Source organism: Gavialis gangeticus, unplaced genomic scaffold (assembly GCF_001723915.1).
Source record: "Gavialis gangeticus isolate Ggan-Ray unplaced genomic scaffold, GavGan_comp1, whole genome shotgun sequence".
NCBI lineage: Eukaryota > Metazoa > Chordata > Crocodylia > Gavialidae > Gavialis > Gavialis gangeticus.
Genome location: NW_017728997.1, coordinates 20,793,318 through 20,811,648, shown reverse-complemented (window position 1 = coordinate 20,811,648; position 18,331 = coordinate 20,793,318). Strand labels below are relative to the sequence as shown.

Below are 18,331 nucleotides of genomic sequence, written 5' to 3'. Positions count from 1 at the left end.
GCTAGGCAATGCCTGCCCCTGCCCCAGCCCCACTTCCTCCCTCACCATGGGGGTGTCAATCTGCACCCCCCACCCCAACTCCTTCCCCACCACAGGCTTACCGTCCAGGCTGCCCATTGACTATTGGATCAGTATCAGCCAATATAGCTGATTAATAATTGGCCATCGGTATGAGCCAAAAAAAATCTTTATCGATGCACCACTAGGTAAGATAGCTAAAACATTTTTAAAATTTCAAGTGTATTTACTTCAGTCAACTTAAGGTGAATTTTAAAGGTTGAAGTCATATTAAAAACAGCATATACTTGTTAAAAACATCTATTGCTATCTATTGCTATCTAACACCTACCATGGGAACTCTACTCAAGGGAAGAGAACCAGGTTTCAATGGCTGATCTTTCACATAAAAAAAGTTGTTGATTTTTTTCTGAAGTCTCTTTAAAAAAGTTAGCCAACATAGCATAAAGTTTAGAATGCAAAACCCCACCCTCCCAAAACACACCTAATATTTCTTACAAGTTAGCTGATGTATCACATCACATCATTTATCTTGTCCAATATTCCTCTGCAGGAGAAAGCTTATATAAGTCCCATAACATATCTAATTGGTTGCAGCCATGTTCCCACATCACCACAGACAAGTTACACAAATCTGAACAAAGCAGCTAAGAACACCACACAATTTTTGCAGTAAAGCATTTATTTGATTAACCTCAGCATGCATGCCACTGTCAAGGTCACCTAGAGGAATTAGTGCCCTTCAAGGGACAACTGTCTTTTTTTAGCAAATATCTTCCTTATATGGTAATTAATCTAAAATACTTTTCAGCAGTCTCAACTGCTACTTGTCAAAACTGTAAAAATGATTTATTTTCGTAGTTTAGCTGTCTATGGAACTAGAGCTGAGGTTCGGCCTCTAGTGCTCACAATAACACCCTGCTGTGACCCAAGGTCAAAGCTCACATCACTGAGGAACAGGGATCTGAGGATGCAAACACTACGAAGAAAGAATTAAGATGGTTCAAGGCTATGTAAAGCAAAGAAATTCTCCTGATCTAAATGCAACATGCAATTCACTAGTTAATTGAGCGATAGTTATTATAGCATGGCTGGTCTAAACTCATTGTGCGAGTCACCAATTAAATTATGCAATAATTACTAAGCACTTGTGGCGTGGGCAGTCTTACTTTCTGTGTGGGGCCAGGCTACGTTTATAGCGCGATTCACCTATTAATGGTGTGATCATTACTTGACGCTCAGGGCTAGTCTTACTTTGTACGTGTGCCTGGGCTACGTTTATAGCGTGATTCACCAGTGAATCGCGCAATGTCGGTTACGTGCAGTCGCAGCCCCCTGCTAGATGAGTGAATTAGACCTGGGGAGCCTCCAGCGATAAAGGCACTGCACCTCCTCGAGCTCTCTCCATCCAAGCCAGCGGCACCGCTCACGGCGCCCTTGCGCGCGCAGCCAGGCCAGGACACACGTTACATGTAACGCGCCACGAAGGACCGCGAGAGCACGGACGGGAACGAGGCTGCTCCGCGGCACCCTTCCCCCACCGGGACGCATCTTCTCCCCCACCGAGACTCACCTTCCTGCCGGCAGTAGGACATGGTGAGGGATTCGCGCGCCGGGCGCCGCCTGACCCCACCGGTGCCCAGTCCGCCCGGTCTCCACGCTGTGAAAGCAAGGCCCCCGGGCTGCCCCCACACTGCCTGCTGGTAAGCAGCGAGAGGGGGGGCACAAGGTGCTGCGGGAACACCCTGGGGAGCACCCAGCACCCCGCTCCTGCACGCTGAGCGCCGTTCCGGGGGAGTTCAGCCGGCAGCTAAGCGCAGGCACTTTCGTGGCCACCCTCGGCTGCAAACGGCCCCTCCCGGCATGCTTTGCGCGGGCCGCTCTTCTCCCCCGCCCGCGCCAGGATTCGCTTTCCCGGCACGCCCCGCGGCCCGCCTGGCTCCCGGCGCGCCTCGCGGCCGCGAAACTACAATTTCCGGCATGCCCCGCGCCATCGTGCAGCGCCCGCGCCCGGGAGAATGTCGCGGAACGTAAGTGGTGCACCGCGGCGAAGGCCCCGGGTGTCCGTCTGTCCCTGGGGGCGATACTGGGAGCGGAAAGCAGAGCGGCGGGTCGGGGCTGGGAGCAGCTAGAGGCAGGAGAAGCAGCAGGTCAGGCTGGGGGCGGGCACAGGGCAAGGAGCAGAGCAGCAGGGCTGGGCCAGGCGCTGGGAGTGCAGAGCAGAGCTGCAGGGTCTGGCTGGGAGCAGAAAGAGCAGCAGGTCAAGTTGGAGGCAGGGAGCACAAGACAGAGCGGCAAGTTAGGTTGTGGGCTCAGGACTGAGGACACGGGAGCGGAGCAGCAGGTCGGGCCCGTGTGGAAAGTGGAGCAGCAGGGCAGGCAGCAGAAAGCCGAGTGGCAGGTCAGGCTGGGAGCACAGGGCAGAGCTGCAGAACAGGCAGAGGAAGGGACTGGAGTGCTGCTTCGGGATGACTCGGTGGCCCTCACCCTCCTGCCGGAAAGGTTGACCGCGCTGCTCCATTCACAGCAAAGTCAAATGTGTTCTCTTGTCCACAGCTCCACTTATCTGCAGTACAGGCTCCAGGAGCACAACTTGCTCTAGGACTAGAGAAGGGCAACAAGGATGATTAGCCACGTGGAGGGGTTTCCGTATGAGGAGAGACTAAAGAGATGAGGCCTAGTCAGCTTAGAAAAGAGATGCTTACAAAACGGTGAAGAGAAGGATTTATTATTTACTCTCTCTCAATACAAGAACTAGGGATCACAAAATGAAATTGGTCGGTAGTAAGTTGAAAACTAACAAAAGCTTTTTCACACAGCGCATCATTAAAATGTGGAACTCGTTGCTATCTGATGTGGAAGGTGACAGTTTAGCCACATTCAAAAAGGAATTGGACAGATCCTTGGAGGAAAGGGACATCAGTAGCTACCGACCATGGGACTGACGGGCACAGCCTCTGAATCAGAACTTGCTGGGCCTTAAATGCTGGAGGCTGCAAGTGAGGGAGGAACAGGGGGAAAAGACCTTGGTCAGGCCCAGTTCACTCTTCCTTTCAGTCTCTGCTCTCTGCCACTATGTGATACAGGAGACTGGGCAAGATGGATCTATGGTTTAACTCAGTAAATGGCAATTATGTTCCTAAGATTCAAATGTGGGACACAGGCTTACTAACTTGTAGCCCAGGAAGCTTTAAAGGCAGCACTGGACCAAAACCTGCTTTTCTAATGCACTGACACTTATTACTTCTGATATACATACAAAAATGTAACGAAAACAAGATAAGGCAACATTTAACAGAGAGAGTCTAAACCAGGGGGTGCCTCATTTTAAACTAAACGTCTGATCCTTCCCCAAGTGGTTTTGTGGTTGTAGGAGTTACAATATATCATGTTATACTGATAATCATTAGAAATTTCCTACATGTTTCTTGATGGATCCTCCCATGCATACATGCCAGTTTGCTGTCTCTAACATTTCATTTTTGTTTTCCATTAACAGGTCTCTGACACAAGCAGCAAACAAGAACATGTTAAAATTACCAGTGAGCCCAAACCAGGGTTCCTGGAGAGGCTCAGTGAGACATCTGGGGGGATGCTGATTGGTTTTGTGTTATTTTCCCTTTCTTTCTACGTGCTTTTTACCAATGAGGTATGTGAAGCAGCGCTGGCATATAAATTGCATGTCAAGTCAATGTTTTCCTGTATGTCTCGAGTCTATGGCACTTCGAGTCAAACTCTTTCTTACCTGAGTGTTTGTAATGTCAACTGCAAAGTATTCGGGCTGTCCCCTAAGCTTTGTTATTAATTCATATGCAAGAAAGGTGGAACATATGGGAAGAGCCTGAATCCTATTGCTGGTTGAGTTGGAAACATAATAGAGGAGTAGGATTTTGGATAGGAGAGCTGTTTATGAGAGTTTTTCAGAACTAACTGTGAAGGGAAGTGACAAGAACATCCAGAGTAAGCAATGGAATACGGGGAAGAAAGAATAAATATTAGGTGGCAAGTGGAACTGGAAGAGCATTACATGGACTTGCACATGGCTTTTATGTGCAAGTGCCTCTTGTGTAAGTCGCTTCCCCCTTTTGTACAACAAAGGGAATTAATTATTCTGTTGTACTATTGCATAGGGGGAGGCTATAGATTTAGTACTCTAGTTGACTTGCTTCACTTGTATCAAAACAAACAGTAGCCACAAGTAAGCAAGCAACCATATTCCTAAAACCTTGTTTTTACATTCCCATCTTTCCCATACTTGCTCAGAAAACTGTTAGAACTTATCTGAACTATATTGTAAGTGTGTAAAGCTAGTTTAATCTCCACAAAACTGAGTAATTAGCTATACTAGAGGTTATTTAATACTGTAGTCTCAAACTGTTTGTTTTAATTTGAGGCTAATTTTAGTTCTGATTCTGCAGATACTCGGGCGCTCAACTTTACTACTCGTAATACATCTTCCAGAATTAAATGAGCTACTCATGCTAGTAAACCTAAGTATGTGCATAAGAGTTTGCAGGATTAAGGCCTTCCTTTATCCTGAAAGTATTTTTAGTCTGATCTGACTGGAAATCTTGGAGTGGAGGCAGAATTTGGTGAAATTTTAGAGCTTCATCCAGAAAACAAAAAGCTTCTACCATGCTACATAAAGGAAGAAGAAGAATTCTTGCTATCTCAAACAAAAGTGCGTAGCATAAAGAGCAATAACCTGAACTTAAGGAAGGGAATATTATCAACCAGTCAAAATAATTGTATGGTAAAATAACGCCATAGTAGCATCCATACTATCATTAGTGAGTACGGTGAAAAGGAAGAAAATAATTTTAGGGTATCATGGTAGGAAAAATGTGCTGGTGAGTATGTACATTAACTTTAGTTGTTAAGTTGCATGAAGAAGTATTGTTCTTTTGAGTAAAAATTGGGCATTAAGATTGAAACAACAAAGTACAGATGTTTTATGCCATGTGCCTGATCGTGCTAGCGTTTTGTGGAATCTGTTACATAGTCTCCTGGTTGGTTCATTGGTTAATTCAAGATTCTTCCTCATTTTTTTTTCATTGTATTCTCTTTTAATTGACTGCAGGGACGAGCTTTGAAGACAGCCACCTCTCTTGATGAGGGCTTGTCTGTTGTAATTCCTCTTGACAACATACACACCGTGTCTCAACAGAATGAGGGGAAACTAGTGCATTTGTCTGGTGCCCTTGCAACATCAAAGGCAAGTAAAAAAAATAGTGGCCAAAAATTAGAGCATAAATTGAGGGAATGGAAAGCTCTTCTGTCAGTTAAAACCAGGCATACTTGATATGCAGAAATACTTTGGGATCTAAACATGCCCTACCTGAGTATGTTGATGTTTTCATTTCTTCCTCACATCTGTAGTGTGTGTTTGGGAGTTGTCATTGCATTCAGAAAGATGCAAAGACTTGAGGATCTGATGTGGAAACTGCATCATCTTGTTGTATCAGATATAATTATGTTGTGCTCAGTTCTTTTTGCAAGGCATGTCATGATGAAATAATGACCAGCAGAGAAGACAAAGGGTTCATTTTAAATCTGTTCAAGCATGGTTAAATGCCTTGAGTAAGGGATGGTGAGCCAGGACACCTGGTTGTCCTTTCCACAAACTTGTCTCAGTTTCTTCAGGCCAAATTTATCACTGCGCTAAATAGATATCATGCACTCCCTCCTGTGCCAAGACTTTTTATACTGCATCCATTGCTGGTATATCAGTAACTTCATGGAATTTCATCATTTGTACCAGAGTGAAATTTGATTACCCACCCAATGTGCACATTTCCTTTTATTCACGTGGCTATGGAAAGTATAATTAACATAAATAGAGGTCTTAAAAATCCTCTGAAAAAAGATACGCAGCAGTAGTGCAGAATTATACTGTTTCTAATGCATTGCTTCATTACTCCACTTTTTAAAATTAACTTTGGGTCTTGAGAGTTTTTTGTTCTTTTTTCTTTTTTAACATTTTGAAGTGAAAACATTTCCATGAAATCCCTTTTGTGGCATAATGAAGTATGATTTCCCCAACATAAACTTGAACAGATCAACTTTGCTAGCAAAAATATGCAGGTATTTTTATGTTGAATTGTGTGTGTTTGTATTTTAACAGCCTTTGTTCGATCCCAGCTATGGGCTTTCCATCCAGGCTGTCAAGCTCAAACGTAATGTAGAAATGTACCAGTGGGTAGAATATGAAGACTCCAAGTAAGTCGCTGCTGCTTTAAGGCTCTGTTCTGAACTTAGTTTTTTGACTTTACCAACATACTGCTTAAATTTAAGGAAGATAGACTGGTTGATGGATAAACTTTTTCATGTAACTTATTTGTTATGTGACAGCCTTGGGATTTAACCTTGGGATTCCGCCTTATTTGCTCTGTGACCCTTGGAATTTCACAAGCTTTTGTTTAGTTTTCTGTGCAGGTTTCTTTTTGTTTTTTTTTCCTATGACCCCAGATTTGTGCAGGTGAACCCCCTTGCAGGGTCAGAACACAATGAACAAACCCTTCTAACATCACCCACCCACCCCCTGACCTCCAAGAGGATGTAACAACTTACAGCCACTGCCTTACCTCATTTAGCTCTATTTCAGCCTGCTTAAAAGCCACAGCTGCAGCTCAGCCTTTACCTTCTCGTCTCCATCACTGTTCTGGTACAAGCAATGTCAAGAGAATCCAGAGCCTTAAATTTTCATAATAGTCCACAAATCTGTTGAATTGACTCCATCATACGCTGTGAGCTCTGCTCCATCTAAGTATTTTTACTTTCTTTTTTTAATAAATAAAATATTTAAAATTAAAACAAAAACATAAATCCATGGGCCAATTGCTTTCTTAGAAGACCAAATAAACTGTACAGTATAAAATGGAAATCTGTAATAAGTACCAGTATTAAATCCGAACTGTCCAGCTAATACCTGTTACCTAATAGAAATGGAAATGTTTTGAAGTAGTGTTTACACTGTTGCAGTTAATGACCTACAGCTTGGAACAGAGGCGTGGACTCTATTCTCAGATCTGCCAACAGCCAGTAAGTTGGTATGTGACTTTGGACAAATCTTTAATTTTCTCGGTATTACTGCATTCATGTGTATAAAACTCCTGTACAACTGGGAGGAAAAAAGTACCTAATTTGTGGATAATCCATTAGCATTTTGTTTTGTTTTTTCCCTGCTCTCCCTCCCCCCACAAATAGTATTAAAATAATTTCTAGCAATTTCAGTTGCCTGGAAGTTTTGGGGTACCCCAGCAACATTGAGCCAATTGAGCCAAGTTTACCTGTAGTCTTCCAAATGCCTGTCTTCCTTCCATGGGACCAGGAGTTTTAATCCACTCTTACCTGTTTGATTGACAGGTGTAATATAACAGCAAAATATTATTTGCCTTTACTGTTTAAGTTAGTATAATTAGTAAACATGGATCCACAGGCATTCACATAATTTTTAGAAGGTTACAGGTAAACTTCAATGTTGCTGCCTCCCCTCCAACTTTCAGACAGTTGGAATTGATGAAAATCAAAGTTTTTTTTCTATCTTTTTGGAGGAGGATGAAGAGAAGAAAAATATACATAATTGCTCTCTACACATGTAAGCAGGACAGAGAAAATTAATTGATGATTTTCTTTTTCTTGGAAGAGGTCACGTCAAAATTCAGTTTTCCAAGCTGCATTGTATCCTAGTGCGCGCACATACTTTCTCTGGCGAATAATGAAGATGCAGAAAACGGCTTTCCAATTTTAATTTGCTTATGTTAATAGCAGGCTTCCTGGTTTAAAAAAAAAGTTCTCCATCACTTTCACCCCAGTCTACTTCAGACTTGCCTTCTCTTCAGTAATATGGTACAAGAAAAGATGGTTGCCATCCAAAATGTTTGTAACCTTTCCCTCATGCTCTCAGAACTACAACCTCTTCATTAAGAATTCAAGGCTTAGGGAAAGTTTAATTCCATTCAAGATATAACCATTTGCATTTTACTTGGTTTTCTCTGAGCTCTGTGCAAAGTTATTGACCTCTTTGCTATTTTTCTTCTCTCTCCTGCAGAGAATATGAGGAGAATGGTGAAATTAAGAAAGAAACAAGGTATTCATATAGTAAGTTAATCATTACTTGATACAAAATCAGTTGTTTCTTTTGAAGTGGAAACTGAGTTTCCATGCTGATTTGAAAGGGAGTTCTATGGTGGTCTGCCAAGAAGAGTGAAAACACATTTGGAGGAATGGGCAGTGCTGTAGCAAGGGGAGGGCGAGCGGGGCGCCTGCCCTAGGCACTGAAGCGAAGGGGTGCCAACAGGTGCTGCCCAGCTGGGGCGGGGCACAGGATGGAGCCACAAGCGGCTTGTCTGGGTGGTGTGGGGATGGAGGGAAGGCAGCTCCCACCACTGCATGCACTCCCAGGCAATCATGGAAGGGTCCCCTGGATCTGTGCACGGGGCAAGGGTGGGCTGCCATGGCAGGCTTTGCCCCAGGTACCAAACTTCCTTGCCATGGCACTGTGAATGGGAGAAGGGTTCTAAGCCATGCTCCCTTGGCAGGCCTTGGTTCCTTAAGACAGTTGAGATTGGAGCAGAACTAGCCCATTCAAGAGTAAATGCAAAAGCAAATCTTTGTGTTAGGAATTCAAGATCACCCAAAGTCTTCAGTGTTGTATAATTGTAGGGAAGAGACCTGGGAGAAGTGGCATGTGTGCTTCCACCCATATGAGCAAGTAAATATTGTTCAGGTACCAGCATGAACAGTTGAAATACCAGTGTCTTGAATGCCTTTGTATTTTGATATGTGTTGTGCTTTTTGCCAGATGCTTTTCTGGCAACAGCAGAAGAGAGGATTATTTTGATCTACCCAGTGGCAGAAAACAAATGCTCTGAGTCATCGCATCTCTGCAGATTAGCCTCTCGGCCTCACTTATCCCTGATTGCATGCCCACATTACATGCCTGTGTGCTTTAACAATCCATGGGTATAATTATAAAAATGCCATCAGCTCAGTGGAATACAGGGCTCTGTAGCATGGAAATGTATTGGGAACAGAACTGGTGGCTGTGAGCTAACAGAGCAGTTCTGCAGTAAAAGCGAATACAAAAGCCCATAAGACTGATAGAGTATGCCCTGCTAGCATCGTCACTGCCCCTAAAAAAGATACCTGCCATTGTCTGTGTCTGTCCAGGGAAGCATGTACAGCTCTTACTTTGCAGGTGAACTGCATGAAGAGGATGTGTATCATAAAGAAGCTGCTGGAACCCATATTGAGAATCTCAAGAGGTTCCCCTGTGTGGTGAAGGCAGCAGTAAAACATTGCAATACATACAGCAGCAAACATCTGTCTGCTGCTTCACCACATTGAGCCATCTGGTTGCAACAGAACTTGTATCTTGCCCTCAGCCAGGTGTAACTCGTTCACTGAGGAGCACCAGTGGTAAAGTCCAAAACTCCCACTGAACTCAGTGCAGCCAGAATTTCACTCCATCATTCTTTCTCTAGACTCCCACCCCCCCATGAGACAACAGTTGAAGTGTACTTTAAGCACCCTTTAAAACATGCATATGATATAAAGTGCATATCTGCAAGTGTAAGTTCGGTTTAAAATGTCTCTCTCTCTTTCTGCTGGTTAAGTAGAACCTGTCTAACTTGTCATTCCTTTTTTTCTTCTCTCCAACCTCTATCTTTTCCTTAGACACTGAATGGAAATTGGAAATTGTGAACAGTAAAAACTTTGATCAAGAGATTGGACATAAAAATCCAAGGTAATTCACCCCAAAACAAATTCAACCCAACTCCTGTAATACAATATCTTTGATCAGATAAAGTGTGGGTGGGGGGTGATGGAGACACTAACTAATCCTTGTAGCATGGTGAGATAGAGAATACATTGTTTCCACAGGAATTTCTTTCAGTTTTCACTCTGAGGAAGCACAAACGGGAAGTGCTCAGAAATGAACCAGTAATGCAGCCAGGATTAAGTTTGTATATAATTAATTACGATTAGCAAGTGGCATCTTTCTCCCTTCCAGTCATAAATCTTGTGCTTCTGGACTGTACTGCCTCCAAGTGTGAAAACCAAGAAGTCCTTTTCCAACTTTCCTAATCCATTAGTGTGATTAGGAACTATTAAAAGTACAAAAACAGAACGGCACCCTTTGTGATTGTCACGCCAGATGCATTGTGTGCTCATCTCTCTTGACAAGAGTGTATGCCAGATCATGGATTTGAATGTCTTGTCCTCTCCAAAATGTAATTTAGTAACTTAATTACTCCCTACTGTTGTATTTTGACTACAATAGAATAATAATAAAAAAAAATACAGATTTTTACTGCCACTCACCATAGTATTTGAGTATTTTCTAGTGGCATGTCAAGGAATGCAATGAAGATTTGCCTTGTGTAAGTAAGATCAGTGGAAGGACAGAGATCAGGTTGTAGAACAGGAGAATTTTGGAATTTGCAGGACCTTTTAGATCCTGAGGTGCTTTTTGGGGGGGGGGGGTTCCCCTCAGGGCTTTAGGGCTTTCACATAACTAGAACTTTGTTTTAAAAAATGTTGTGTATTTCTAACTAATAATGCTCTGGGCAATAAAAATAATCAAATACCTGGTCAGAAAACAAGACAAAACAAATCAAAATGCATTTTTCCCTTATTAGAGTTAATGTGCACAAGAGATCCCTAAAAGCTGGGTGACAGTTTGTGTGAAAGATAAGACCCTCTAAACCAATATATGCAAATATTAGTTTATCTTGCAATTTGATCCTGCAAATGTTTTTGCACGTAATTTACTGCTGTGTGTAATCAATAGGATTACTTGTGACAGCAAAATTAAGTATGGGTTTAAAGGTTGCAGAACTAGGACTTTGGTAACTTGATCATGGGCTAGAAATGGCTTCATGGAGTAAAGATTTACAATAGAGAGCACTTTAATTTAGCAAAAGCAAACAAGTTCTCGTGTTTAACAGCTGACATTAAACGCTTTGAGAACTAAAAGAAATATACCATTGTTTCTAGCAATGGGGATAATTTAGCTACTGATGCAACTTACCTAGGAATGTGAGTGATTTAATTATCATATGTGGTCTTTACATTGAGGTTGGATAACTTTCTGAACTCTAGCAGAACTAGATCTGTGACTCCTTCATGAAGCTTATAATAAAAATACTAGGCCGGTATTATGCAGAAGGCCAGACTAGATGTTTATAGTGGTCCTTTTTATTCATCCAAGTCCATTGCTGGCACCATTAACATAGAATGTGAGCCCCTGGTATTTTTTACATTGCACCAGCTATTTAACTTTTTGGTACTCTTGCACTCAGATTTGCATCACTACTTCACTGATCTTTTATTATCTGTTATTGATCACAAATATGTCCATAATGCTAGAATTTTTATAGAAACTATTTCTGTCCCCCAGTGCTATGGCTGTGGAATCTTTCACTGTGACTGCTCCTGATGTCCAGGTGGGCAAGTTCTTTCTTTCCAAAGGTAAGAAATGTGTGCATGGCTTTGTATGTGAATGATATGACAGCAAGACTGGGTGGTCTTGGGTATAATAACTTTCATAGATGTTAGGGTTGGAAGGGACCTTAGTAGATCATTGAGTCTGACCCCCCTCCTCTGGACACACTACTCCAACTCTGGCCTGACCAATGCCGCATAAAGGGGGAAGTATCACCTCTCTGGACCTGTTCATCATGCACCTGCCAATGCGTGATAAAGTGCGGTTAGCTTTACTGATCATTTTGTCGCACTGACGACTCATGTTCATGAGTGCTTTGTGCTCACAGGTCCCAAATCGGATGAGTTTTGCTCATTACTTTTTGGAATGGCAGTCCCTAAATTGGCCATGAAGAGATAGTGAAATGGAATGTAGGTTAATGTGCTACTTGAGACCTAGTTTTGCTTCTTTATTCTGTTCAGGTCTTATTGACAAAATAGACAACTTCAAGCAGATGAGCCTGTCAAACCTGGAAGATCCACATGCAGATGTTACCCGAGGAGGCAATTACTTTTACCATAGCGAGAACCCCAGGCGTCCAGAAGTAAGATGAAGGGTTTTTGCCTTAGTTTTTCTTTGCTGCAATTGAAATCTGCTTGACAGACTTAAAATGAAAGGCATGGCCTTGCAAGCTACCTAGAAATGTCATATCCATAAAAAATAGAAGGTGGGTGAGCTGAGCAGTCATACAGGATCCAACTCCTTGCTGAAAGGCTAATGCTGGTGATTCATTTTTGTATAGCTGAGAAACTTATGGCCACTTTTACACATGCTCCAGGTTGGGGGGTGCACTGCACTTTAGAGTGGCTCCGAGAGCTGCTCTAATTAAGTGGCACCACAACTCGTGTATCAGTTTTCCCACACTTAAAAATGGCAGCAGGCGTGCTGGAACTGAACCTTGTTTGAGCCTTAGTTCAAGTACCCCCACTGCCATTTTTGAGCACAGAGATGCTGATACATGAGAGGCAGGAGGCTGCTGGAACACGGCAATTGCCATGCTCCAGCAGACTCAATCAAGTCTGCTCCGATGCGCTGGAATTTGAGTGCGTCAGAGCAGCCTCAGTGCTCGTGCATGGGCACCCTCTGATTCATCCTTTACTGTCCTTGAGCATCTTTTTTTACATGTTAGATTGGCAGGCTAGTAAATAAAAAGAAGTGGGACTTGTGCTACTGCTGCTCTAGCAGAAGTGGGTTTCATCTGTGTCTCACTGGTCTGTGCAAGTTTCAAGGTCTGTTCCAAGCAGCTGAGTAGATTATAGCAGAAAAATAAGCCAAGGCTCTGGTAGCTCACGCAGTTCTCCTTAATGAAAGGGAAGTGAGGTGGAACACTCCTGGCATTGCTGGACTCCCATACATATGGTGGGATTGCTGAAAAATGGGTCAGGGTGCACTCTCATTTTGAGCCTTGCGCTGTGCTGTACACCCCTCAGCCTGGGGGGTGGGGGAACATGCAGGAACCCTATATAAACATCTCTTTTGGCAGTACAAAACTTTTAGGCAGTGTTGCAACCTGGAAATGCCTCATAAAGAATAGTTTCATAGGGAATCTTCTCAAAGTGATTCTGCTATTAACTTCTGGTGGTTTTTCCCTTGTTTCCAGGTGGGAGACCTTCGAGTTTCATTCTTCTATGCAGGTCTGAGTGGAGATGACCCTCACATGGGCCCAGCAGATATGGTAAATCTTCAGATTCTCCCCTAATTTGCCCATTTATGCCCTGGTGCTGGCACGCACAAAGCTCTTTAACTTTTTTTCTGCCTCTTTTATAAGGTAACTGTGATTGCTCGTCAGCGAGGGGAGCAGTTGGTTCCATATCAGACCAAGTCTGGAGAGGTCCTGCAAATTCTATATGTTGGGGATCTCTCTGCTGAGGTGAGTTACTTATGACACTAGCTAACTCTGAAATGAGAGAGGACAGCAACAAGCTGGGCAGTGAGTTGCCTTTCCCTTAGTCTTTCATTGCACAGGAGAAATTGGGTAGCATGTATCTTCCTCCTTCAGTCCTCCCACTGGGTGGGGAAATCTGGCCCGAGTACTGCCTCTCCTGCCTCTAATTTTATTGTTCAAGGGAAAGATGCTATAGCCTACTTTAAATTGTGAGCCTGTTACCCACCTTCTTAATCCCCAAGTGGTTGAATATGCCTATTATGTCTCAGCAGAATGTAAATCCTGTCTGTTTACATTTGCCGTACCTAGTTGGACTGTTTAATCCCTGCTCATTTTGTCATTAAAGCATGATTTGTAGCTAAAGTTACTATGCAAAATAACTTCCTTCTGCTACTGACTCTCATCTCTCTCTTGAGTATGAAAGGCTTTTTTGGCAGGCTCTGATTGTGGCATGATCCCTCAAATACTTTCTAAAGGTTATATTTTAAAAAGTTAGTTTTTAATTAAGCAAAGCCTGGGATTCTTCTCTCTCACCCCTTTATTACAGACCTAAGGGTTTGAAATGCATTTATTGCTAGTCTAGCTGACTGGTGAACCCTAAGGCAACTTAAGTGCACTCTAATATATCCTGCATGCTCTGACAACTTGGTGATTCATTTACTTTCTTGGCAAGTTGGTTGTCATTAGTGATTGTTTCATGCCCTGCTGCAAAGATTCTGGATGTCAAGAATTCACTTGAGTTCCCAAGAGCAGTTGAACTGGCTCTTGTTTGCAGGCTATACTGGAAAGAGAGGAGAAAAAGTATTGACTTTTGTTTTGGGGCAAGCTCTGAACCTTAAAATTTTTAATGTATGGAGTCCCAGTTTCCAATGGGGCAATGTAGTTTAGAGCAATTGTACCTAGACCTTAGTTTGTGTAACTTGCAAGTGCAGTTTCTCAAAAGATGTTTCACTGAGGCATTTTAACCAGACCCAGGCATCTAAACAATTTTGTGAATGTAATCTACTAATGGGGTCCACACAGATCTGTAAAATCTTCTTTACTTAAAAGCAAAATCTTTGCTTTATTTGGGTCCAAATGCAGATCCAGTAAAGCATACTCATAGCTTTATTACACAAAAAAGTTTGGCTCATCTGATCCCTGCTATAGCAATGCTGTTACTTACTGTACCACGTTAATTCTGATAAGGAATGAGAACACAGCAATTTATTCATAGGTGTTACACTTATTTTTAAGGAAATAGTGTTTTCTTGAATCTGAAAAGTAAAGGCTTTGGAGTGTTTGCTCAGCAGTGAAATTGAGCACTTCCCACTTGTCCTCACATTGCAAAGGGTGACAGAATGTTTTGTGATCAACAGAAGCACTCTTGACCTTTTTTGCTGCATTTTGGATTCTTTGGTAACCTATTGGGCTGCTTCTGTGATAACTGATAACCCATAGATCTATGAATCACTGAAAGTGCTGTAAACATGCACATAGCTGTTCAAAAGCATTGCATTCTGAACAGGAGAGGCACATTTTAAGGCCCTAGAAACGGCAGGAGTGGAAACCTGAAGGAAAATTAGAAACTGGAAATGTGTAACTATGTTTGTATTTCAGGAGGTCTTTCAGAAAGAACATGAGAGTAACATCATGAAGACCTGGGGCCTTCGTGCAGCAGGCTGGCTTGCCATGTTTGTTGGCATCAACCTCATGACCCGAATTCTTTATACCTTGGGTATGTTTTTTTTTTTTTATTAAAAATTGGTTTAAAGGTAAGACCTGAATTCAAACCCTTGGGGCCAGATGATCATTACATGGGAATTGGATTCTGGGGGTTTGGAATTTGGATCTGAATCTGAATTTTGCAGTCGACCTCTACATCTACAGAGGTCAGAACCAAAATCGAGATCTGAATGCTTGCTTAATGGACAGGTGAATTCTGAGTGAAGTCTTGCAGTGTACACCCATCTGCTTTTAAATTCTGGCCTAAGTCATGTTTCAGTCTAGCCTCATAGTCTAGTCCCCAGTGGACCCTGGCCATGCACTTACTAAAGCTAGAAACTGAGAGCACAACTGGTGCAGATGATTAGAAGTCCTACCCCATGCTGCAAAGCCTGACTAGCTGCTATCTGCATACAGAGCTGCCATGTACCTTAAGTCTTTCATTATTTGTATTGCAGTATCTAGAGCCCCCATTCCCGAACCACGTGGACCACAGGACTATTGTGCTGGGTGGGTGCAGTACAGACAACAAAAACAGGACTTCCAATTTGCTCTTAGCTTAGACTGAGGAAAGTGTGATGCAGTAAATTTGGTGAAAGTTGTTTGTTGCATCAAACTTGCATCAACTTGAGTCCAAAGTTACTTGTTCTGAAATAGACTCTCTGGAAAAGTATTACACTATGAGAGATGTCTGCAGAATTGGACCGAATTTTCCATAAAACAAATGCAGTTTCTGGTCTGGAGCGAAATGTGAACACTTTGAAACATTTCTTGCCTTCTGTAACCCTTTCATGCATGTTTATTGTCCATCAGCACAAGGGTTATCTTTAGTTATAATGGGACAGGCCTTGTGGAAATCACAGTTGGGTTCCAGCTCTCTTGCACAAGGCACTGAACTTGTCTTTGTCCCACTCTTCAGATAGCAGGCGAGTCAGTGCTCCTTGCTTGCCTCCCTGAGAAGTGGAGTCTTGTTTCAATAATGCCTGAAGTGATTTGAGATCTTATGTAGGCACTGTCTAGTATTAGTTGATGTTAATGGGAGTCTTTCCATTCACCTAGAGTTGATAATTTTGGGTGTCATTTCCCAGTCTTTTGGCAATATAAAATCTTATAAATGATTGCATTGTCACATGCTTCTTTCTTCATTTTCTTCCCTACCACAGTGGATTGGTTTCCTGTTGTCAGAGATCTGGTTAATATTGGCCTGAAAGCCTTTGCCTTCTGCATAGCCACCTCTCTGTCCCTGCTGACCATCTCCGTGGGGTGGCTCTTCTACCGTCCTCTGTGGGCTTTGATGATTGCATTGCTGTCTGCAGTTCCTATTGTAATTGCCAAATCCCGAGTTCAAGCAAAAAAACACCAATGAAGATGGAAGAGCTCCTTTTTGCTCTCTTTGCACTGGAGTCTGTAAAGCCTAGTGCATGAGGTTTCAAGCTATTACAACATGCTTAAGGCACATCACCAAAGAGCTCAGTTGGGTGTAATTGTTTATTCACTTAACACACAAGCACAAAAAAATGCAATTCTACAGGCTACTGATTTGTAGTAAGTCAGTGAAATTGAATTAAAAAGTCTGGAGTGGGTGAGAAGCAGTATTTGCCTCTAAACAAGCATTTGCCGGCCTCTTTAAATGAGGCAGGTGAGTATAATCTCCCAATGGACAAGTTTTATCATGTAATCTACAACTTGCAGTCTTTAGCATGTTTGTGTACCTTCCTATCTCACTTTCTCGCATGTAGGTGTGTACATTGCAAAAAAAAGGTGTGTTAATATACAAAAGCAACTTTACATACATATGAAAGCTGTTAGACTCTTGGTTTTCAGTAATTAGAGAAAAAATAGGCATAAGGCTTGCTTGAACCAAGGGTTTTTAAAAAATATAAATTGGATCATGGCCAGTCAGCTGAGATGACTTTTAAAGGTACCTGATTTTCAGAACACGCTGGACAAGGTCCTTTCCAAAGTCAGGACCCTAAACAGACTAAATGGTCTCAGCTTTTGCACCCAAGATCACTAGTATCATCTTTTTGTGGAGAGAGGATGGAGCTTGAAAGTAATTTTAAATTCCATCTGTTAACGTCCTCCACCTCTTTATTGGAGGAAGTGGGGAAAGGGGTAGAAACCTCAGATCCTGAAGCAAAACTTGTCAAACTTAGTATGTACTCCTACACGTTGTTTGCCACTTTATACAGTATGTGTGTGCTGTGTATTTTACTTCGTGAAGGCAATGAAAACACTCCATTTCACTTTATGCTATGTCATGAAAGCCAAAATCTGGATTAAAGAGTTAAACACCTCACCACTGCATTTGCAAAGCAAACAGATAACTTCTTCCTTGAGATTTAAATCCTTCAAAGTAATCCTGCTTAATCTTTAAATTTTGTAAACCTAAATAAATCGTGAGTTTTATTTCATGGTGGGACACAAAATAACTCCATAATTAACCTCATGTTCATGTTTACAGTTTTCTGCTTTCAAAAGTACTTGTGATTAGAAACAATTCTATACTATTTTTAAAGAGGGTATAAAGCTCCAAGTGGTTTGCCTAGCTTTTTGGCTGTGGCCATATCTGCGTCCTTCTTAGCACAAAAATGGTATTAAAAAAGTAAAGGAAGAGTTTAGGTAATGGGCTTTCCCCAATTTTCTTGAACAAATTTTAGTTAAGGAGCATCCTTCTATTTTTGTAGGCATTCAAACATTGTCAGTTCAATTTCAAATTCCTAGGGCCTTATTCTGTCCCAGTGAAAGCACTTGAAGTGTTTGTACATGTGCTCGGGGGTAGGGAAAGGAGGGGCACTTTAATTAGTGGCTCCAAGAGCCGCTTTAATTAAAGCATCCAGGGCACCACGTGTATCAGCATCCCTGCACTGAAAAATGGTGGCTTTAATTAAAGCGTCCACTTCTTCCAGCATGATAATTATTATGCTCCAGCAGACTCAATCAATCAAATTTGCTCCAACACACTGTAACTGGAGTAGCTTCACTGCATGTGTATAGGCACCGTTGGATGGGCAGCCTGTTGCTAAGGTTGCTGTTGATATGCAAATAGTCAGAATAGAAACTACGGGGCTATAAAGAGACTTGAAGAATTCATGCCTGTCCCTGAACCTCTGGAGCATGTCTTTCAGTGTGTGTGTCTAATGGAGAGTTGTGTGCATCTCTCTGGGGAAAAAATGTGTTTCTGCTTTCCAAGCTTGAGAAAACACTTGCATTCATGTACTGTAAATGGGGGGGGG

General features: G+C 42.4%; 2 protein-coding genes across 3 annotated transcripts in view; one reads left to right on the top strand and one right to left on the bottom strand.

Moving 5' to 3' along the window:
* CHCHD4 (coiled-coil-helix-coiled-coil-helix domain containing 4) overlaps positions 1 to 1,862 on the bottom strand; it is a 23,175-nt gene extending 21,313 nt beyond the window's left edge. The window contains exon 1 of one of the 2 annotated variants that reach the window (XM_019504916.1): positions 1,592 to 1,862. In XM_019504916.1, coding sequence (XP_019360461.1) covers positions 1,592 to 1,613 — 22 coding nt within the window. In that variant the 5' untranslated portion in view covers positions 1,614 to 1,862. Of the gene's footprint in view, positions 1 to 1,227; positions 1,262 to 1,591 lie in introns of those variants that run through there. The other variant, XM_019504917.1, reaches the window with a different exon arrangement.
* An 88-nt stretch (positions 1,863 to 1,950) lies between these two features.
* Positions 1,951 to 17,588, top strand: TMEM43 (transmembrane protein 43). The gene is made up of 12 exons (XM_019504915.1): positions 1,951 to 2,048; positions 3,518 to 3,667; positions 5,099 to 5,233; positions 6,143 to 6,237; positions 8,069 to 8,118; positions 9,697 to 9,766; positions 11,423 to 11,493; positions 11,929 to 12,050; positions 13,107 to 13,181; positions 13,275 to 13,376; positions 14,991 to 15,108; positions 16,259 to 17,588. The coding sequence occupies exons 1-12, from the start codon at positions 2,037 to 2,039 to the stop codon at positions 16,459 to 16,461; spliced, it is 1,203 nt and encodes a 400-aa protein (XP_019360460.1). The 5' UTR covers positions 1,951 to 2,036; the 3' UTR covers positions 16,462 to 17,588.
* The last annotated feature ends 743 nt before the right edge of the window (positions 17,589 to 18,331 follow it).

Bases quoted from the DNA above. Each gene is read 5' to 3' on its own strand.
- TMEM43 (XM_019504915.1), top strand. The intron at 6,238-8,068 runs GTAAGTCGCTGC...TCTCTCCTGCAG, and splicing joins GTAGAATATGAAGACTCCAA to AGAATATGAGGAGAATGGTG. The intron at 11,494-11,928 runs GTAAGAAATGTG...TATTCTGTTCAG, and splicing joins CAAGTTCTTTCTTTCCAAAG to GTCTTATTGACAAAATAGAC.